This window comes from Aquarana catesbeiana, linkage group LG13, assembly GCF_042186555.1.
Source record: "Aquarana catesbeiana isolate 2022-GZ linkage group LG13, ASM4218655v1, whole genome shotgun sequence".
In the NCBI taxonomy this organism is placed as follows: domain Eukaryota; kingdom Metazoa; phylum Chordata; class Amphibia; order Anura; family Ranidae; genus Aquarana; species Aquarana catesbeiana.
In genome coordinates this window covers 238,410,915-238,434,107 of record NC_133336.1, presented here as the reverse complement: position 1 = coordinate 238,434,107, position 23,193 = coordinate 238,410,915, and the positions used below count along the sequence as shown (strand labels likewise).

Below are 23,193 nucleotides of genomic sequence, written 5' to 3'. Positions count from 1 at the left end.
AAAGAATTGACAATCTTGTCAATTGTCTTAAAGTTTTTTAGGGGAATACGTACTGGTGAGTTCCAGAGCATATACAGAAACTTTGGAAGTAGGATCATTTTAAAAAGGTTGATTCTCCCCATTACTCCTAAAGGGAGTCTTGCCCAGGATTGCGTGCAGGATTTTAAGTATGTAAAAAGCGGTTCAATATTATTGGTAATATATTCTGAGGGCTCTCTTGTAATTTCCACACCTAAGTACTTTATGGATGCAACTCTTTGTAGAGGAAGGGAGGCCGATCTGCATGTGGGAGGTGACGAGTCTAGAGGCAAAATTTGGGATTTGGACCAGTTCATACTTAATCCTGAGTGTTTTCCAAATTCTTCAATGGTTGAAAGGGCTGCTTGGAGAGACGGGCCAGTGTCCTCTAGGTAGCGGAGCATGTCATCAGCATAAGGACTCAGCGTCTCTACCAAAGACCCCACAAGCAGACCACGTATGTTCGCGTTCGACCTAAGGGATATAGCAAGGGGTTCTACCGCCAGTGCGTATATAAGGGGAGAGGGGACAGCGGGCAACCCTGACGAGTTCCACGTCCCAGTGGGAAGGAGTCAGACGTCCATCCGTTCACCACTACCCTAGCTTCTGGGGAGAAATATAGTACTTTTACCCATTTTATAAAACATGGACCGAAACCGAACCTTTTTAGACATTCCCATAAGTATCCCCATTCTACCGAATCGAACGCCTTGGCGGCGTCGAGTGCCACTACCGCTCTATCTCCCATATTCTCATGCTCTGCCTGGATATTCATATATAAGCGGCGTAAGTTCATGGCTGTGTTTTTCCCAGGCGTGAACCCCGTCTGATCAGGGTGGATGAGGGATAGAATAATGTGGTTAAGACGGATAGCTAACACTTTGGTCAATATTTTTATGTCCGCTCGTAGAAGCGAAATTGGGCAGTAGGATTCCGGAAGTTGGGGGTTTTTACCCGGCTTAGGGAGTACTATAATTACTGCTTGGCGGAGGGATTCAGGAAGAGATTCGGATTCAAAGATATAATTATATCATTTTAATAATTCAGGGACTAATATATCCGAATAGGCTGCATAGAAGTCTAATGGTATACTGTCACCACCAGGAGCCTTAGCTGGTGCAAGGGACGCTATTGCCGCCCCTATTTCATCCATAGAGAGAGGGGCCTCTAGGTCATTCAACTGGGATTCGGAAATTTGAGGGAAGGTAATATTCTGGAGAAAGGCCTGAGTTTCTTGCGTAGTGACCGTTACCTTGGAGGAATACAAGTCAGCATAATAGCTCTGGAATTCCTCTGTGACCGACGATGGATCCGATAGCATATCGTTTTTAGAGTTTATCAGGGTAACCACTACTGGAGGACTAGTGTCTTGACGGGCCAGGTATGCTAGTAATTTACCTGCACGCTCTCCCTGCTCAAACACCCGCTGTCTCGAGAAGAAAAGTTTCTGTTTAGCCTTTTCGAATTGTAATTGGTCTAAAATACGAGTTTGAAGCTTAAGTTCAGATGCTCACTCGTTACTACTTCTAATTTTTCAGATGCTTGTTGAATTACTAATTTAGAGGAAGCTTTTAGCCTATTTATTCGCGCGGATAGGATGGTACGGACGTGTAGTTTAAAAGCCTCCCATATTGTGCTCACTGAGGCTGTGTCTCTGTTAATATTAAAATAAAATTGCCATTCCCTGTTTATGTCCTCTTGATCTTGCAAGGCAGACAACCAAAAGGGGTGAAGACGCCATGTATGGGGTCCCGTTTTCGGGGCCAGGATCAAGGTGGCCCAGCACGGAGCGTGGTCAGAGAGGGACCTAGTATGATAGCCAGAGTCTGATAGCAATGGGAGTAATATGTCAGAGATTAAAATAAAATCTATTCGGGACATGTTGAAGCGTGTCGCCGAAAAGCAAGAATATGCCTGGGTATTTGGGTGCTTGTAGCGCCAGATGTCAGTTAGTGAAAATTCTTTAAATGCACGACTAAATCGAGTAGCATTAGGGAGGTGGGTGCTCTGACTCAACTGTAGTCTGTCCAGTTTGGGATTTAATACCACATTAAAGTCCCCCAACCAAATAGCAAGACTACTGGGATGTTGCGCCATGTATAGAAATCCCTCAGTAATCAGGTTGGAATTATACAGAGGAGGAATATAAAATGCTATAATCAGATATTGCGTGCCCCCTAGGGTACAATGCAAAAAAATGAATCTACCCTGAGGGTCCGTTCGTACCGAAATAATTACACATGGAGTATTTTTGGCCATTAAGACGGACACCCCCCGGGAATATGGATTGTGTGTGGCATGATATGCCCAGCCTATCCAGGGGCGCTTCAATGCGAGTTGAAGTTGACCTGTAACGTGCGTCTCAACCAGAACGGTTATATCTGCTCGATATGATTTAAGACAGCTAAAAACTGCTGTGCGTTTGAATCCATCCTGGAGCCCCCGGACGTTCCAGGTAAGGAATTTTATATTAGCCATGCATATCTAGTGATAAATGTTGTAGAAACGACTGCGGGACATTTTCTAGGGCATATACCTCCACACTCCATATTATGGCAAAGATAATTCTACATCGCTCCCCCGTGCGGCACCAAACACAAATCCCCACAATGCTGTTTAGTGAATTGTTGATCATGTTCTTTAACCTAAACTTAAAACGTCCCCTACCCCCCCCCCCCCCTCCCTGCCCTCAGCCTCCCAAACTTGGCTGGGGCATCAATCCCAGAACTTGTGCTATTACACCATGATAACATATCCTTCAAACAAAGATAAGTAATGCACATTAAACATACTGTCGCCATCAGGGGCCTATGGGGCAGCGCCGGTTGCAGCTTAACAATCTCCTGGCGGGGGCGAACAATCTCTGGTTGTGAGACCGGCAGTGAGATAGATGCAGTCTTTACAGCATACCAATGTTAATAAACCACACAAATTTGATCGTTCGCCCCGCTGTGATAACTAGTGTGGAAAAATGAACATATTGAGAACTAATATCATACGATATCTATGAAGGGAGAATGCCTCCCTCCCCCCCTCCCCGAAGCAGGTCAATAAGCATAGTATCCTGGGTTAAGGGAAGGGAAAGGAAGAGCGATGCTCCGCTCCAGAGCAAGTAGAGCCTCCAGTCATATAAGCCTGTCATGAGAACGACCTTTAACTGGCCTATTCAGTCCAGACGTAGGAATCCATGGGGTAAGTTTTGGGAAGGAAGTTCAAATAGGTACTACTCAGTTTTTAATAGGATACTTTTTGCGGAGCATCCAGTTCCAGAAACGAAGAACCTGGCAATGTTCCTGCTACAACATCAAAACAGGAGCATGTATGCATTGTGGATGCCAAACTTAGATATTAATAAATGTTTACTACGACGGCCGAATGGACTGGTGCAGTCAGGGGTAATAAATGCCACTCACGTAATGTATCATGCAAGGGTCACCATTAGGCGGGATGATTCTTCCCCGCGTCCCGTTGATCCACCCATGCCGAAGCCTGCGCCGGATCCTTAAAGAAATATACACGATCCTCTCCAGTTATGCGGAGGCGAGCCGGGAACAGCATTGCATACTTTATGTGATGAGCTCTTAGGCGACGTTTAACTTCCGATAATCTTGCGCGTTGTTTCTGGACCTCTGCAGAGAAGTCTGGGAATGCTGATATAAAACCCAATTGAAAGGGAATGTTCCCCTTAACTCTAGCCAGTCTCAGGACAGCATCCCTGTCCCTAAAGTTCAGAAGCTTCGCTATAAATGTGCGTGGCTGTGCTCCCTCAGGCGGATGGCGAGCTGGCATGCGGTGGGCTCGTTCCACCACAAATGTCGCTGAGAAGGCATCTCTGCCATATGTTGCAATCAGAAGTTTCTCAAGAAAGGTGGCAGGAAGATTGGACCTGTGGGTCCGGTTTTCAAGATCGTCTTGTTTCTGTGCCAATTGTTGTACCTGGCGTTGTAAATCCTCTTGGGAGTGTTGCAGGGGGTACAGCGTGTCCTCCACCCGTCCGAGCCTAGTTTCCGCCTCTGTGACCCACTCACGGAGTTTGGTCATATCATGCCTTAGTAGTGAAATGTCTACCTTCACCTCCTCTATCTTAGTCGTTAGGGTGGATTGGCATAGGGATATAGCCTCCAGAACCTTCACCGTGTCAGGTGCCTCGTGCTCCGTGTGGGAAGCCGCGTGAGCTGCAGCCAGGGCGCCATCTTGCTCCTCAGGGTCCCGCTCTGTCCTCCAGTATTTGTCCAGAGACAAGGAGGCTGCATTGTTCCTCTTCGGTGGAGACATGGTACTGAGGATATACTGTATTAGTTCTCACGATTTCTGAGGTAAAAAGTCTGTTTTAGGAATGCAGGATATCAATTTCAGGATCTACCACGAGCGGAGCTTCAGTCACACGCGTCCTATCTCCTCGCCATCCAGGCCACGCCCCCTGCTCCTCTGCCTTCTAACGTGTTTCCCTCTCTTTAAGAGCCTAATCATAGTGTAAAATAAGTTACATTGTCACAGTCAGGGGTCATTGGTTATATTTTTTGCTTTTTCATTATAATTTTATTGATATTATTATGTTTTGCTTTCTTCACTTTGGCAGAAATACAGGAACATCACAAACAACACCTGCTAGAAACTGTTATACCAAAAACGTCAGCATCTACGGGACAGAATAAGGCTTTTTATGTTTCTGATCGTTATATGGATTTGATTGCATCCAATGTCCGCCCCTTTCATAAATCAGCTGAACACAAGGTTATAGAGACAGCAGCAAAACATAAAAATTACGTACTAAGTGCTGCAGGATGTGTTTCTCCTAACAGACTGTTCCGCTGGTGCCAAAGGCTAAAATGTGAACCACATGCGGTGATGATGACTGGTGTGCCAGGAATAGGAAAGACAACGCTACTGGAGAAGCTGGTTTGTGATTGGGCAAACGGCAAATTCTATCAGAGGTTTTCTTTTATCTTCTTCTTAAGGTTCCGGGATCTCAACAAGCTAGAAAAGATCAGCTTGGAGTCAATGATCCTTCAGGAATATCCATATCTAGAGAATCAACTTGGGAACATTTTAAAGAATCCAGAAAGGATACTCTTTATCTTTGATGGCCTGGATGAAAGTGTTCATGAAATAAATTTTAAATCATGCCACCTATCCCATGATATAAAACAAGTAGAAAATGTTAGAGCAGTTGTGGTTGGTTTGACAAAGCGGTCTCTACTCAAGGGCTGCCGTTTGCTCATGACCAGCCAACCAGACAGATTAGCGCGAAAGGATATTAGCATTTTCAAGGGAGTATTGGAGGTCATTGGATTCTTACCAAACGAAAGTCAGCTTTATATTGAAAGATTCTTCATGAACAAGGACATATCAGACAAGGTTTTGGGTTTTCTGAGGGAGAACGTTGTGCTGTACACTTTCTGTTACAACCCATCACATTGCTGGATCATCTGCACAGTGTTATCAAAGTTCTTCACAGGCCAACCAACCAATAATGACCAAAAGAAGACATTACTGCCGAAAACTATGACGCAGCTCTTTGCGGCTTTCATTGCTGATGTTCTGTCCAACCATAGTCCAGATAAATTCAGTGCTCGAAGTTGGTTGACATCTATTGGGTGGATGGCAGAACATGGAATTATGAACCATGTTACCAAATTTGAAAAACAGACCTTGTCACAGTTTAACGTGGACATGGCCTCAAAACTTTTACCAGAGTTTATGAAAGAATACACACGTTTCCCCGAGGCATCCTTCTCCTTCCTTCACCCCATCACCCAGGAATTTTTGGCTGCCTTGGTCCATTATATTGACTATTCTCCAGAGAAGTTACATAGCTCACTTGAAAGAGCCAAGTCGTTCAATAACAACTATGGTGAACTATTTCTCTCATTTCTCTGTGGCCTCTCTGATGTCTCCACCAGCACCATTTTGGAGCCTTATCTGGGTGACTTGTCTTCTGATGCCACCAAGGATGTCCTCACTTGGCTTCAACAAGAAGTTACAGAATCTGAAAACTTGGAAACAAGAAGGCTCTTAAGTATATGTTTTAAATTCTTTGAGCTACAGAATAAGGCATTTTGTTCAGAATGCCTGGGATTGTTCCGATGTTTTTCCTTTTGTGGAGTCAACCTGACCCCTCTGGACTGCTCTGTGGTGTCTTTTATGCTTCAGTCCTTTGAAGAGATTGAAGTTCTTGGCTTAGAAGGATGTAACCTTCAGAGGAAGGATGTTGAGAGATTTGCACCTGCTCTACATAACATACGTAACATAGGGTACGATATAAATGCATGTCTTCTTACGTCTTAAGAGCTCAAAAATGTAAAAAGTTCTTGATGTTGAGGAAGGAAATGTGTTTAACTTCCTTTCCCTACTGCATATGTACCAGGTATTGGCATCATTTTGGATTATCCCAAACACTGTACACTCCTAAGAGTGGACCTGGCATTTACCAACAGTGCTGTAACACACTGTAGAGAGTACCATGTGTTGCGGTTAAGCGCACATTACTGCAGCGCTTAGGTCTGAAGGGGGCCTAAAGGCTAACTATACTTATAGATAACTTAATCCTGAGGACCTTCTTCCCCATGCTAACTAAATCCACTTATCTTAGATCAGCGGGCAATGCAGTTCAGGAGACCGGTGCTAAATCAGGTGGCACTTAGAGAAGCCTCTCTGCAGGCTTACATATAGACAGCTTTTGAAACTGGGCCTATGGAGACCCAGTGCCCCCAGCACCCTGCCTCCTGACAACTCCTGCCACCAAGAACCCCTGACTCTAAACCCCCCACCTCCCAGCACCCCTGGCACTGCACCCCAACACTCCAGACACTGTACCTTTCTGAACCCCTCATTCTGAACTTCCCAGACTCCCCGCACCCCTGTCACTGCACCCAAAATTACCAGACCCTGCACTTCTCTGAACCCCTGACTCTGAACTTCCCAGAGTCCCAGCATCCCTGTCACTGCACCCAAACATAGCAGACACTGCACCTTTCTGAACCCCTGACTCTATAACTCCCATCCTCCTAGTACCTCTGTTACTGAACCCCAAGATACCAAACACTGCACCTTTCTGAACCCCTCAGTATCCCATCACCCATGTCCCTGCACCCCAACTTGAATAATACTACACCTTTCTGAACTGTTCCTGCTCCCCCCATGTCACTTTTGCAGGGACAGGCATAGAGGAGGATGGGCTGAGCTCAGAGTTTCTGGGCTCTCTGCCCACTTCCGTCTCCCTCCAGCAACTGTAGAGCCCAGTCAGTCCTATGGGGGCGTTGTACACAATATGTATGTGTTTCTGGGGGGAAGGAGAAGAAGGAGTACACTTTCAGGCTGATAGGAAGAGTGAACACTGAGGCGCCCACCACTTCCATTACTACAGAACTCTTCCAGTGCAGCTGACATTTTCCAACATCCAAATTTATTATTTATTACTTTCATGGTAAGCTTTTTTGTGCAACCTCACTGTGAATCACTCCTCTCTCCCAAGCTAGTGAACCTTCTATATTATTATGTTGAACAAGCAATCCCTATACCAGGCTGGAACAAAGGGGAAGCTAAAACTCTAATTTTACTTCTTTTTATAGGAGACAGGTAGGATAGGATATGCAATCTTGGTTTTACAATATTGCAAAGGATTTCCAGAGCACTATGGGTTAGCTAATGAGGTATTACAACAGCCTTTAGCTGGCTTTACTTGAAAGCTGGGACTTAGCTATCCAATGGGATTGATAAATTTGGGTATGCAGATTTCCACTTGAGCTATTGCATTTTGTAAACAGCATGCATTTTTCTACATGGGTAGGGATGGCAAAAGCTCTCCAAAGCAGCGTGCAATATATTAATAGATAATATTTTATACCTACCAAAATGAAATGAAAAACATGGTATTTATTGCAATAATGCAGTTATGTATTTAAAAATTATAATAAAATATTTTTAAATACAGCTAGTGTGGGGTACCTAAATTGAGCCTCCTTTAATTTTGTGAACTGCAGCATACAGGCAATGAAATTGAGGGAAATACTGGGAGCCAATCAGCTGTGCTGCATTGCACATGTGCTGACAATGAGGATGCTGACAGAAGGAGAGCGCAAAATGAGCGGAGGGATGTCTACATCAGTCTTCTGCTACTCCTTCACTGGCCAGTCAGCAGGCTGGGCATATGTTCTTGACCAAGTGTACTTCAGGGGAGGTTGAGGGCCTGGCTGTGCTATCTGACAGAAGTGCCTGGATCACAAAGTGGAACACCATTATAAATTCTCTGGCAGGGAGGATAGTACAGTATATGTGAGTAGTTGCACAATGCATTTTTTTATAAATTACTGAAATGTATCTTATTCACTACTTACAGATTCAATTGCAATAGATTTGGTGATGATGGAGTCAAGTTTATATGTTCAGCATTAAAACATCCCGACTGCAAGATACACACTCTGCAGTAAGTTGTCTTATTGTATGTGATTGTATAATTCATAATGTTGTAAAATAGAAAGGATATAGTACATTTTTTAGTTAAAGCCCAACTTCAGACTCTGGCTCTAAATTAAGGATACGTAACAGGAGCCAACTTGCTATCCATCAGACCTTAGGAGGGGCCGGACTGTGGCCCGTGGGAGTAGAAAATGCCCCAGCATCAGTGGGAGTGGATAATGTTTCAGGCTTGGGGGTCACTGGGAATAAAAAAAATGACATAGCACCTATGCTCATTAGGGAGAATTGTGCCCCTTTATTGGTATTGTTGGTATTGGTCTGAGGGATGGTGTCCCATTGTTGGTGTCAGTGAAAGGAATAGTGCCCCTGTCATTGGTATTAGTGGGAGGAATAGTGCCCCATCATTGGTGTCAGTGGGGGGGGGGGAATAGTGCCCGGTCATTGGTATCAGTGGGAGAAATATTGCCCCCTTGTTAGTGTCAGTGGAAGACATGGTGCCTTATGATTGGTTTCAGTGGGAGGAATAGTGCCCTGTCATTGGTGTCAGTGGGAGGAATAGTGCCCCCTTGTTGGTGTCAGTGGGAGGAATAGTGCCCCACCCATCATTGGAGCACAGGTGTGTCAGGAGGAAGCTGTGTATGGAGCTCTTCCAGGTGATCCGTGTGAGAGGGGAGTGGTGAGGAAATCTCTCCCAGCTCTCCTGGCTCCTTTCTGGGGAAGCCATGGAGGCCAGCAGGGCCTCTCCTGCTGGAAGCTCCCAGCCATCTCCTGGGCCATCAGGTGACATGCCTGCCCCTGTGCAAGCCATGGCTTGTGATCTCTCTGCCCCTGGTGAGAATGAAGGCTCAGAGGCAATTCAGGAGCGAGTGGTGGCCGGGATTAAGGTCCTGAATAGGGAGAGAGACAAGCTCTATAAACTGAGAGCGGAGGTGAAGCGCTTGAGAAGGCAGCGTGAGGGCTTGCATAGCCAGAGACGGGGGTCCATGGATCCGGAGATCCAACTGGCCAAGGTCCGGGTTGAACACCAAGAAACCATTGTGGCCATGATGGAAGGCAGAGATGGGCCCTTTAAGGAAAAATTCTGCAATGACCGAAGGTTTGCCAGGATGACAAAAATGGAGGTGGAGGAGGAGACCCCCAGTTCAGACCCCCTGCCCCCTCAGGGAGAGGTAAGCAGCCCCATGCCTTCCCAGGACTCAGGAGGCATGCTCAGGGTAATCCAAGCAATGGAGTCTCCTATGCGGGGTGATCAGTTGGTATTTCATGAAGAGGACATTACAGATAATGTGCCTGACAAGGTAAAGCCTGTCAAGCCTCACGTGGTACATAAAACTGTTTTTGTGAACACTGTGACTGATACAGACAATGTGCCCAGTGACAATCAGACTGCTAATCCCATGTGTAGCAATGCTGTGCCTGCTGATGCTGCAGTGCAGCAAAAAATGCATTTAAAAAATGACATTCCTGCAGAGGAACTACAAGATTCAACAGAACCAATTAACCTCCCTTTAGCTGAGTCTAAAGCTGTTTGCCCCACAGCTGCTGAGGACTCTACAGCACAGCTTCAGGAGACAGCTGGTATTACATCAGAAACTGTGACTATTCTTGATGGGAATGTGAATGTGTGTGTGACTGATAAAAATCTTCCCAGCACAAGTGTGATGGACAGTCCTACCAACTCCATTCCAGCAGATAATAATAATAATTGTAATGTACAGACTAATGTTACATCAGTGTGGGGCCTTGGCCCTGATAAGCCTACATTTGCTCAGGTGGTACGCTCTGCTCCTGGTAGCTCCGCCCCCAAGAGGGTTTTCCCCCTGCGACCTACCACCTTGAGCACCCCGGGATCTGGTCTTGGGTCTCTGGCTTCTGCTGGGGGTCCGAGACGAAATGTAGTGATTCTTAAATGGGAAGGTGGTGCAATCCCTCCAGCACGGCGTGCGGTGGTGGACATGATTTTGGAGATGGGTTTTGGGGCAAACGATCTGTATGCCCTAATACATGTTGCTTGGACACGGGATTATACCATTAGTTTCACCAGGCCAGAGGGTCTTGACCTGTTCTGGGAGAGATATGAGGCTCGGTGCAGGTCAAGACCCGAATGGGAAGGTCTGACCCCAGTTGCAGTTTCACAAAGGTCTACGGTGAAAAAAATCACAATTATTCTCACTAATGAGAGTGTTCCTGCTCGAGATTTAGAGGTCTGGTTAAAGAATTATGGTGAGGTATTGACTAAGCCCGATAAAATACTTGATGAGCGTAACATCTGGACTGGGGGTTGGTCGGTTACAGTCAGGTTGGCCAGGGATGGGAATGTTGTCCATCACCTGCCCTCCTCAGCTTTTATAGGGAGGGATAGGATGACTATTTTCTACCCTGGTCAGCCGAAGCTGTGTCACCGCTGTGGAGAAAAAGGGCATTTGAGTTCCTCCTGTTCAGCCTTGATATGTTCAGTGTGTCGGGGTCAGGGTCATATGGCCAAGGACTGCACCGAGATGATCAGGTGCAACCTGTGCCTGCACCTTGGCCACCCCTACAGCAGATGTCCTGAAGCCTGGCACAATATGGAGAAGGAGGTAATTGATGACATGTCAAGGCTGGACAGGATGGAGGGTGAGGCCCCTGGTGTACCATCCTCCTCTGCGGTGACTGACTCCCCTGGTCCTGCTCAGGATCCCTCCCCAGTTCCTGTGGCCACCCCTCCTGTGTCTGTAAGTATTTCTTCTGTATCTGTATCTGTCTCCCCCCAGCCTACTGTACCCTCTCCTCATGTGTCAGAACCTTCCAAGTCTGTGCCCCCCGAGTCAGTTCCCCCCCAGGAGTTTACCCCTCCTAAGTCTGACTCAAAGGGAGCACCCCCCCCACCAGGAGTGGTAACATGTACTAAAAAGGTTGCTTCTTCCTCTGTAAAGAAGTCTTGTGGAAAGACTTCACAGAAAAAGTAACAGATGAGGGCATCTCTGAAGCTGACCTGCAGTACCTGGAGGAGAGAAGGAAGGTTGGGAAGCGGAAGAAGCAGGTGGTGAGGGCGGAACAGGCTCCAGTGCCTGTCTCCAACCATTATAGGTCCTCTAATTGGGATATCTCTTCATCTGGAGCTTCTTCGGAGCGAAGTTCTGATTCCGAAATGGAGTTTGAGGCAGCCTCAAGAAAGAGAGAGGCATCTGGTGATGAGCAGCAGAGGGGAGCTAAGAAGCAATCCACCCAATAACCCAAATGGCGGTTCCCCCTCCGTTAAAAGTGGTGACAATAAATGTCGCCAGCATTAAGTCAGTAAGAGCTCGTTCTATGGCCTTCTTTTTGTTCAGCCAATTAGATGCTGAAATTTTATTTTTGCAAGAGACTAGGCTCACCTCCTTGGCAGATATTCATATGGCCAAGAGAGAGTGGAGGTATGGTCCATCTTACTGGTCTCTTGCGGCCGAGCCTTACGGCGGTGTGGCGGTGTTGTTTAAAACCGGCATGGTAACTGTCCGGCGGGTTATTGAGGTGGAGATTGGGAGATGTATGGTCTTAGACGTCCTTGTGGGAGGGCAGGACCTGCGCCTAATTAATGTTTATGGGCCGCACACAAAGTGGGACAGGAAATGCCTTTTTACAAGGATCAAGCCATTTCTTTTTACATCCCGGCAAGTGGTCTTTGGAGGTGACTTTAATACAGTAACTAGGCCCAAGGACAGGAAGGACTTCAAGGACAGGCTGGGATATGATAGCGTTTTTTAAAATAGTATGGTTAGGGATGCTGGTCTTGTGGATGTGCACATTAAGCACCTCCCGGATGACACTGGGTTCACCTTTCATCGAGGTAATAGTCAGAGTAGAATAGATAGGTTTTTTTTTTAAGGAGACCTCTGCTTTTTCACCCCCAGTGGTGCAGGCAGTAGAGTTCTCTGATCACTGTATGCTATCTGTGGTCCTGAATGCTTCAGACGCCCCTCAGAGGGGTAAGGGCATCTGGAGATTGAATTCGACTCTACTCAAGGAAGAACATGTTAGACAATCCTTTGAGGAATTCTTTCAGGCACAGGTGACCATCCTGGACTTTTGTAGCAGCCAGGCTGAGTGGTGGGAGCTGACCAAAAAGAGGATTGCTGGATTCTTCAGGGGCCTAGCCAATAGAAAGCAGTTTAATAAATACATGACCTACCAACGTTTACAGAGGAAGCTGGATATTCTTGTCTCGAGAGGAGGAGATCCTGGGGCAATCTCTGAAGTGAAACTCCTTCTCAGGAAGTGTCAATATGACCGGCATGCCTCTTTGGTTCTGGAGAGGGACTATGGGAAGTACCACTCGCCTGACCCTTACCAGAACTGCAAACAAGGTGTAGCTGTTAAAACGGTCGTTGGCCTTAAGGACAGTACAGGTTCCTTGACAAAGTCCAGGTCAGGGATTCTGGAGGTCGTGAGGTCCTTTTATGCTGACCTTCTTGGGAGGAAAGAGCTTGACCGTGACAAGATGGAAAGCTTTTTGGACTCTACTCCAGGTCTAAATGATGAAGATGTCCCATTGATGAATTTGACAGAGGAGATCACAGTTGAAGAGGTGATGAGGGCAATTGAACAGCTTGCCATCAAAAAGTCACCTGGACCGGATGGCTTGACGGCTGAGTTTTACAAAGCTTTTAAGCCTATTCTGGCCCCACATTTGGTAGAGGTTTTTAACAGTTGCCTTGCAGAGGGGGTACTTCCCCCTTCCATGAGGCACTCAGCTGTGATTCTTCTTTCAAAGGGTAAAGATCCTTCGATGATTGAGAATTGGCGCCCCATCAGCCTTCTTAATGTCGATAGAAAGATACTGGCAAAGATCATTTTCTGGCGCCTATCGTCAGTAGCAGAGTCTTTGCTTTCTCGCCATCAGCACTGTTCGGTCCAGGGTAGGTGCACCTTCACAGCAGTTTTAGCTGTCCGGGAGGCCTTGGAGCGATGCAGGGCTGCAGGCTGGGGAAAGTATTTGCTGACATTGGATCAGGCAAAAGCTTTTGATTGTGTTAACCATGAGTACCTGTGGTTGCTCCTTAGTAAGTACGGTCTGCCGGGTGGTTTTGTCAATTGGTTAAAAGTCTTGTATAAGGGGGCAGAAAGCTTTCCTCTTGTTAATGGTTGGGTTGGGCAGTCCTTTGAGATTGGCTCCGGGGTGCGCCAGGGTTGTCCCCTGAGTCCCCTGCTCTATGTGTTTGCAATCGACCCCTTCATCAGGAGGCTAGAGAGCGGCATGTTGTGTGGCGTGCCAGTGGGGCTCCCAGGTGAGCCGCCTTTGAGGGTTGTTGCCTATGCGGACGATGTGTCCGTGATTGTCACTGGGGCGGATGAAGCAGAGGAGGTGGTCTCTCTGACATCACGGTATTCTGAAGCATCAGGCTCCAAGATCAATCAGGAAAAGACTGAAGTTTTCTGGATGGGAAAGGAAGGTGAGGGTTTTGATCTCCCGGACACCTTTCCAGTGCCCCAGGAAAGAATTAAGATTCTAGGCATTGAATTTGGACCTGGCGATTATGGCCTCAAAAACTGGGAAGGCAGACTGGAAATTGCCAATACTAGGGTGGTCAGCTGGAAGAGATGGAAGTTATCTATGAGGGAAAGGGTTGATCTGATTAAGACTTACCTGATTCCGATCTTCTTGTATGTCAGCTTTGTCTGCATCTTGCCAGTGTCTCTCTATGCTAGGGTCAGTAGTGTGTTCTTCCAGATGTTGTGGGGGAACAGACTGAACCCCATCAAGAGGAATGTCACCTATCTATCCAGGAGGGAGGGTGGCTTAGGTATGGTCAACCCAGTTCTTTTCTTTTCACTGCTTTTTCTCAAGTTTAATATTGGTAATATGCTTGCAGTGGAACCTCCTGGATGGGCAGGCATATTTAGATCTTGGTTTAGGCCTTTTCTACGACTTTGGGAAGAAGGTGGCCAAGTGAAGAATCTCAGGGGTCATCGTGGTCAGCTACCAGCCTATGTCGCTCCGTGCCTGAAGTTACTACGGCAGTGGCGATTGTCGGCTGAAGATCTCAGATCGGTTCCGAGGAAAGTCCTTATGAGCCGAGTCTTGAGCGAAGTCTTTCATGACCCATTGGCCTTAAGGTATTGCCCAGGCCCAGTTTTGAGGGCAGGGTTAAGACTTATTAATTTGGACAGAGTACCCCCTAAATTCAGGGATCTGGCCTGGTTGTGCTTCCATGGGAGGCTCTATGTTAGGGGCAATTTGAAATTCCGCAGTGGGGTGGATCGTAGCTGTCCTCGGGAGGAGTGTGCAGGTGAGGAGGAGACTATGGACCATTTTCTGCTTCATTGCCCCTTTAACATAGAGGTGTACAAACAGGTGGGGCGGGCCCTCGGTGTCCCTTTCCTCTCCAGGCTGGGTTATGCTGAGTGGGTGTACGGAGCATTCAATACTGGTGGTGGTTTTTGTTTAGATACACTTTTTCTAGTTAGCCTAGTAGTCCGTTATTTCACTTGGAACGCACGGTGTCAGGTCAGCATTCGGCATAAAATCCTTCCTGTTCAGGTGGTGGTGTATGACATTCTGCATGAGGTGGAGAAGATTCGGGTACTTGAGAGAGACAAGCGGAGTCAGGGGGCTTGGTTGAAGGCGTGGAGGGGTTTCAAGCCTCCCTGACTGCCAGGAGTCTCTTTCCTGGGTGTGGCTGTCTGTCTCTTATCACCCTAGATTATTATTTTTTTTTTGGATTAATTTTTGATAAATGGCTGCGTACATAGGTGATGGGTTGTGCCTCTTAGGCCCTCTCTGCTGCTTTATGTAAATAATTTTGGTAGTGGATTATGTATATATTGTAAATATTCTGAACATGGATGTGTATTCCTTGGATTTCTGTTGAAGTTTTGTACTATGGTTTTGTTTTTTACTTTTGTATAAAATTGGTTGCTTGATTCTTTTTAATAAAAGATCAATAGTGCCCCATCATTGATATCAGTGGGAGGAATAGTGCCCCATCATTGGTGTCCGTGGGAGGAATAGTGCCCCCTTGTTGGTGTCAGTGGGAGGAATAGTGCCCCATCATTGGTATCAGTGGGAGGCATAGTGCCCCATCATTGGTGTCAGTGGGAGGAATAGTGCCCCCTTGTTGGTGTCAGTGGGAGGCATAGTGCCCCATCATTGGTGTCAGTGGGAGGAATAGTGCCCCCTCCTTGATTTCAGTGGGAGGTATTATGCCCCACTGTTAATGTCAGTGGAAGACATGGTGCCTAATCATTGGTATCAGTGGAAGGAATAGTGCCCCATCATTGGTATTAGTGGGAGGAATAGTGCCCCCTTGTTGGTGTCAGTGGAAGGAATAATGCCCCATGATTGATATCAGTGGGAGGAATAGTGCCCCCCTCGTTGGTGTTAGTGGGAGGTATTATGCCCCCCTCTGTTAATATCAGTGGAAGACATGGTGCCTCATCATTGGTGTCAGTGGAAGGAATAATGCCCCATGATTGATATCAGTGGGAGGAATTATGCCCCTCTGTTAATGTCAGTGGAAGACATGGTGCCTCATCATTGGTGTCAGTGATGGTGCCTTGTTTGTATCAGTGAGAGCAACAGTGCCCTAAGGGCCGGATAAAGGCAAACAAAGGGCCGCATCTGGCCCGTTGCCACATTTTGGAGACAACTGGCATAGACAGTACATTTACACTTGAAATCTGCACTCCACTAAAAACGAACAGAATAAATGATTTTTTAATCAGATTTGTTTTATATTCCCTTCCTGTAGATTGGTAGTCACTGGACTAACAGACCGGGCGTGCTCGTATTTAGGACCTGCAATCAGTGCCAATAAGTCTCTACGAACACTTCGGTTGTCTTGTAACAAGCTGGATGGGCCTCATTTTGGTGACCTGATGACAGCTTTGTCAAGTCCTCCCTGCAAATTAGAGGAACTGGAGTGAGTAGAACATGAAAATGAGAAGGCATTTGGTGGGATTGGTTTTGGATGTTCACCAACATGTCTGATCTGATGGAAAATTCACATCAACTTCTTGGAAGGCATAATAACTCTAATGGTTTTTGGTCAATGTTTTTAAGGTTTACATGTTAAAGTTAGGTTTTATAACTGATACTCAGGGTGTTATGTCCCTCATTGTCCCTCAGTCAGGAAATTACCTGTCTCTCAGTTGTTGCAGCAGAGTCATGTAGCAGTGGTTCACCTTCTTCAATGCACTCGCTCTAGTCTTTTCGCAAGCTGTCTCAGCATTTCCTTCTGCTGTCATTAGACAAACTGATAGAGTTACTGATCAGACCAAATTTTCTGTTTCTGAGAACTGAGTGGTTTCTGACCTGGTGAAATCCGTCTTCCATTTATAGAGCTGGGGAAGTCTTGTGTTCCCATATTGTGGAGGATCCTATCATTTTAGGTTTTATGTCTCCTGGTCTACATCTTTTAGTTCCAGAAAATGTGGTTCCTTCTACATCAATGGATCATTCCCTTGGCAGGTCACTTGATCTAAATACAGCTGGACAATGTCAAAATGTTAACATGCCTCTATCATCAAGAAGGAACATAAGAGCTTGCTGTAACAAGAAAGGTAGTTTATATTCTGATGAAATTCTAGGTTCTAGTCCTGTTTGCTGTACTCGTCTCAAGTGTGGTCCATTGGAGCTCAGGTTTTCCCATCTAATTGCTTCTGGGTATGGAGAAGCAGTCCATAAACCTTAGTGCACTCCAGGATCTGCATTACTGGTGGAAAACACTTTATAGGGCCCCACAATGGCCGTACTCAACAGAATGCTTAAAGACCTTGTCTCTAGGAGCAGGAATCTTCTGGCAGTAGCAGGATCAGTCCAAAGCAAAGAAGATTGCAAAGAAGATTGCTCCATACACCTAGATCTCAGTCTTTCTTCCTCATCAGAGGCTTGAGAGTGGGGGCTTTCCAGCAATCTTCTTTGCTTTTGTAATGATCCAGGAGAATGTTTCTTGATGATCCTGGTAAGCCTCCTGACCATTGCTCTAGGGACTCTGACACATCATTTGAGTCAGTTTTTTTAGAAGCATCTATAATGTGTAACTCTTATGCCCCGTACACACGGTCGGATTTTCCGACAGAAAATGGGTGATAGGACCTTGTTGTCGGAAATTCCGACCATGTGTAGGCTCCATCGACACACAAAGTTTGAGAGCAGGCTATAAAAAATTTTCCGACAACAAAATCCGTTGTCGGAATTTCCGATCGTGTGTACACAAATCCGAAGCACAAAGTGCCACGCATGCTCAGAATAAATAAAGAGATGAAAGCTATTGGCAATGGCTACTGCCCCGTTTATAGTCCCGACGTACGCATATTACGTCACCGCATTCAGAATGATCGGATTTTCCGACAACTTTGTGTGACCGTGTGTATGCAAGACAAGTTTGAGCCAACATCCGTCGGAAAAAATCCTAGGATTTTGTTGTCGGAATGTCCGACCGTGTGTACGGGGCATTAATGCTTGCGGATAAGCAGGATATTTCAACTAGGTTTACTATGGGAGTTTGCATCACGGAATTTTGAAAAGGAACCCAATGGTGGAAATGGGGAGGTAGTAGCTCCTGGTAAACGCACCTAGAAGTACAAGGAGAGTATGGGCTGAGGTTTCCCGTGGCAGGGGGACTGTCCTCTGTGTGTCTTTGTGAAAACATCTTGTGCTAGGTGGCGTTAAGCAACTAGAGCCAATGGGAGGCAAGGCGCTCCATGTGGTGCTTCAGGAGCAGTTATAGCAGTGGAATGGTGCTTCCTTTGTGATGAATTGTTGAAAAGAGAGTGTGGAGTGAGCCCTCGATCCCTCAGCCTTAACCCTTACTGTGGTAAGAACTGGCACTGGTGGGAATTTTGAAAAGATGCCCAGAGGTGCAAAATGGTGAGGTCGTTTCTGGTGCTTCAACCCCACCAGTCTCATCACTATCTGAAGGAGCTAAAGTAGACTTCATTGGTGGTGAACCTGTAAAAATTAGGGATCCCATATTCCAGATTACAAGTCTCAAGCAGTGGTGTAGCAAGGAATATAGATTGAAGATACCAAGAAAAAAATATCCACGAAGAGATTAAAGCTAGCTAGTTAGACTTTTTTTCAGCAAAGCTTAAGAAAAGGCACTCAACCAGTTATAACAAGAAGGGTACCCATTTAATATTCTCCTATTTTACAGTTCGATAATTAAGGTGGCAGGGTAGAGGTGGCTTCATTGCACCTCCATTAGGTACCAAAGGCGAAGTTTTAGCCTTTGGTCCTTATACCGGTTGACCCAGGAATGGATCACCGGTCCTCTCAGGTTTTAGGGGTAGGGGGGAGTCCCCCGTCCTACCCTGGGATAAGGGGGGAACCCAGGTGCCTCCCAAGTTGTATTCAATGTTTTTTGAGTTCACAAATACTCGACAATTTGAAGGTTAAGCTAACACTTGTGTTTTCTCTCCTACTCTCACTCATCTCTTTTTTCCTCAGTTCCCCCTTCCTGCTCTCCCACATTCACAGATGCAGAGTCCGGCCTCGGTTACTCCTCCCAGGACCTGACAAGCATAACGTATTCTCGCGTACTTGCACGGACGCTCCTTTCTCTAGCCAGGTCGGTAAGACATATATCTATAGCATACACCAATCAACCTCATTGAATGGCTAGCTCTACCATAGAGACGAATACTCTTAAGATCATTTCCCACAACACGCAGGGACTCAACTCCCCCATAAAACGTAGAAAACTTTTTCAGTTATACAAGTCCATGCACACAGATGTCCTCTTCTTACAAGAGACTCACTTTCCCTCCTCTTACCAACCCTCATTCCTCCATCATCAGTTCCCACAATTTTTTCTCGCATCAGCTAAAAACAAAACGAAGGGAGTCGCAATTTGCTTCACTAAACACATTAACATAGCCGACTTGGAAGTCGTGTTGGACCCACTGGGCCGTTTCATATCAGTCTCAGGGACCATCGATGGGGTGTTATACACCTTTGTCTCGTATTATGCCCCTAACAAGGGCCAGAAAGCCTTATTCGAATCCCTGCTACATAGGCTGCAACCACATTTGAAGGGCACAGTCTTTATGGGCGGGGACTCCAACACGGCCTTCGATTTTGCTTTAGACAAGTCAAGCACCGGTATGCCTAAACCCAAACGCCCGTCTAAGCAAAGCTCTAAAATCGCGAAACTCCTACATGACAAGGGCCTCATAGATATCTGGAGGGAAACTAATCCACATTCTAAAGACTACACTCATTTTTCTGTCCCCCCATTGCTCCTACGCCAGGATAGACCACATTTTTATCAACCCACACACGATCCCACTGGTATTGAAATCTAAGATTGTGAACACTCCCCTATCGGATCACTCGATGGTCACCCTAATCACTCAAAGAGCTTCTGTTCGTTCTAACACCCCGAGATGGAGATTACAGGAATCCATCTTAAGTGACCCCATGCAATGTACCATCATAGAAGGAGCTATTAAGGAATACTTTGACATAAATGATACGAACGAGGTCTCCCCCGAGAATGTTTGGGCTGCGCACAAAACAGTGATTAGGGGAAAAATTATCCAAATTACAGCCTAGCTAAGCTTAGAGCATAAAGCAGACATGCTGAAACTCACTGCAGAATTTCAGTCCCTCTCAAGAGCTCACAAGCTAAACCCATCCCCTGAATTGTTAGAAAAACTAGATAAGGCTCATGCTCAGCTGAACATGATTCTTACTACATCAGCAGAGGAACTGCTTAGATGGTCGGGGGCCAAACTATACTCTCAAAAAGACAAAATAGACTCCAAACTTGCACTTAAGCTTAGCCCTAAACCCAGATCTCTAGCCTTCCCAAAAGTAAAGATACGATCCAGGGAATTATCTCAGAACCCCGTTAAAATAATGGAGGCCTTCCTCCAATACTATGAGGACCTTTATAAACCGCACCCTCCACAGATAACTAAAACACAACAGGAATTCTTGAATCCTTTAGTGTTACCCTCCATCTCTAAGGATCATAGAGATCTGATGGAGAGCTCCTTCTCCCAATTGGAAGTCTTAGATACTATCAAATCTTTAAAATTAGGCTCCGCCCCAGGCCCGGATGGATTCTCCATGGGTTACTGTAAAAAATTTGCCACAACTCTAGCCTCACACCTAGCAAAATTTTTTAATGCTCTTAGAGATGATACTTCACTGGGTTCAGACCTGAATACAGCATATATCTCTATGATACCTAAACCAGAGAAAGACCCCAGTGAGGTGGGAAATTATCGCCCAATATCGTTAATAAATAATGATATTAAGATATTAACAAAAATTCTGGCAAATAGAGTTTCAAGCTTTATCTCCTCTTACATTCATAGAGATCAGGTGGGGTTTATACCTGGCCGGCAGGGAACGGATCAGATCAGACGGACCATTGACATTATGTCACTGCTACAGTCACACTGGGATGGAGGCCCCCCCCCAATCCAGATTTTTGTTATCAATTGACCTGCATAAGGCTTTTGATTCCATAGACTGGAATTACTTATTTGATATTCTACAAAAATGGGGCTTTGGGCTAAAGTGTCTGAATCTGATTCGCTCTCTATATTCAAACCCGACGGCGCAGGTACGCTTGATGGGTAGATATTCCACCTCGTTCCCTATAGGCAGGGGCACCAGACAAGGATGTCCCTTATCCCCTCTCCTTTTTGCAATAGCTATCAAATCCTTAGCCATAGCTTTTAGATCAAACCCAGACATCAAGGGGATTCAGTGCGGAGATCAGGAACACAAATGTGCCCTTTACGCGGATGACCTCATGTTATACGTTACTTCCCCACTCATCTCCGTTCCGGGAACATACAAAACCCTCAATGCATTTAGTGCGGTGTCAGGCTTAAGGGTCAATATGGGCAAATCCACTGCGCTGAACATTTCAGTACCGGCCGGGCTTCTATTCCAACTGGCGAGCAATTTTGACTTCCCTTGGGCCCAGAAGTCAGTTAGATATCTGGGAGTCAACCTCACAGCAGACATCGATAATCTGTTCAAAGCGAACTATATACCCATGTTAGGCAAATGCAGGGTTGAAATAAATAAATGGTCGAAGTGTGGTCTATCCTGGATGGGAAAGGTTCACGCGGTTAAAATGACACTGCTCCCACGCCTCCTGTATCTGTTCCGCTCCCTTCCCATTCCGATCAAGAAGAGTTTCATACGTAAACTGCAGTCCGATATTATAAGCTTTGTCTGGGGTAAGAGGGGTTATAGATGCCCGTCCAACACCCTATTGCGTCTAAAATCACAGGGCGGAGTGGATCTACCTGACCTTTGGGCTTATTATCAAGCGGCACAACTGGCTCAAATATCTATGATATTCTCTCAGGGCCCAAAACCAGATTGGCTCGCTATTGAAAGAAGAGCTACGCCCCATCACACTTTAGATTACCTCTTATGGTGCGACCCCAAAATCAGACCAGCAATCATATCCCCAACTCTCGCATTCCATTTCGCTCAGCACTAAATTGTTCAGGCAAAATTCCCTGACTTCCTCTATGAAACCCCTAGCTCATATTTTCCATAATTCTGAATTTCCTCCGGGAATAAATATAAAAGCATTTAAATGGTGGACTGATAAAGGACTTTATCGCATAGGACACTTTTTCACCCCAACAGGTCCAATAACCATATCATACTGCCGGAGGGCTCTAGAGATGCCAGACTCCGAAAAATTCAGATTTACAAAAATCTCACATTTTCTCCACACAATCTGGCGCAACAACTCAAATTCTTCGTCCATTACTCCTTACGAACACTGGTGTGCGAATACCCAGGACCAAAAAGGGGGCATTTCCCTGATCTATTCGGCACTTATGACAAAATCAGACAAACCAGCGTACTCTAAGTCCTGGGAGGAGGATACAGGCCAGACATGGACAGCGACAGAATGGTATAAATATTGGTTTCGCTCCTTTAAAGGTATCTGTAATATATCTCTTATAGAAGCCAGCATAAAGGTTATCTCTAGGTGGTACCACGTTCCTGCTAGATTGGCGGGGATGTTCCCAGGAGCCCCCCCCCTATGCTTTAGGGAATGTGAGCTTGAGGGTTCAATGATACATATCTGGTGGACCTGTCCTCGGATCAGAACCTTTTGGCGGAAAGTTTTCTGCATTATCAGTACCTTATTTAAATTAACGGTGCACCCCAATTTACATTTTGCTCTCCTCAATCAGAATATACCAGGGATATCTAAACAAGCTCAACGTCTCTCATTCTTTATATTCCTAGGTGCTAAGATCACCATTGCTAAGTGTTGGAAGAAACCAATGGTACCTTTCATGAGCTGTATTAGGAATATATCATGGATTATGGCCCAAGAACATCTAGTGGCTAAACTAAATGACAAGGTGGGGAGGTTTATGTCCACCTGGGAACCATGGGCTAGGTTTCAGAATATTGACCTCTTACCAGGTACTGTATGTCAGGAGGAGGAACTAATTACACCCTCAATAGTGGTCCCAACTCACTTTAATCCCCCTCCCTCCTTCCCCTCTCCCTCTCTTCTTTTACCACGTTTTCTTTCCTCCCTTTGGGTGGGACTCTCTTGTCCTTAAATCTCTGTATCCTACAGGTCCTTGAATTCCTAGACTAAGGGAATTCTCCGGTGGACCTTCCACGTCCGCCGGACGGTCAATAATTATTGTGCAGATATTGTTTATATGACATACAAGGGTAAATTTCTGACTGTAAAAGGACTTCCCCTGCATTGCCTCCCACAAGAGTTTTATCATCAAGTACTGGGGATCGGGGATCGGACACGGGGGGTCCTCCGCACACTCCTACAG

General features: G+C 46.0%; 1 protein-coding gene across 1 annotated transcript in view; it reads left to right on the top strand.

The window, feature by feature from the left end:
• LOC141116717 (uncharacterized) overlaps positions 1-23,193 on the top strand; it is a 181,860-nt gene that overhangs the window by 9,643 nt on the left and 149,024 nt on the right. Inside the window, exons 6-8 of the mRNA XM_073609109.1 lie at positions 4,598-6,272; positions 8,357-8,443; positions 16,146-16,316. Of these exons, the coding sequence (XP_073465210.1) occupies positions 4,598-6,272; positions 8,357-8,443; positions 16,146-16,316 (1,933 nt within the window). The remainder of the gene's footprint in view (positions 1-4,597; positions 6,273-8,356; positions 8,444-16,145; positions 16,317-23,193) is intronic.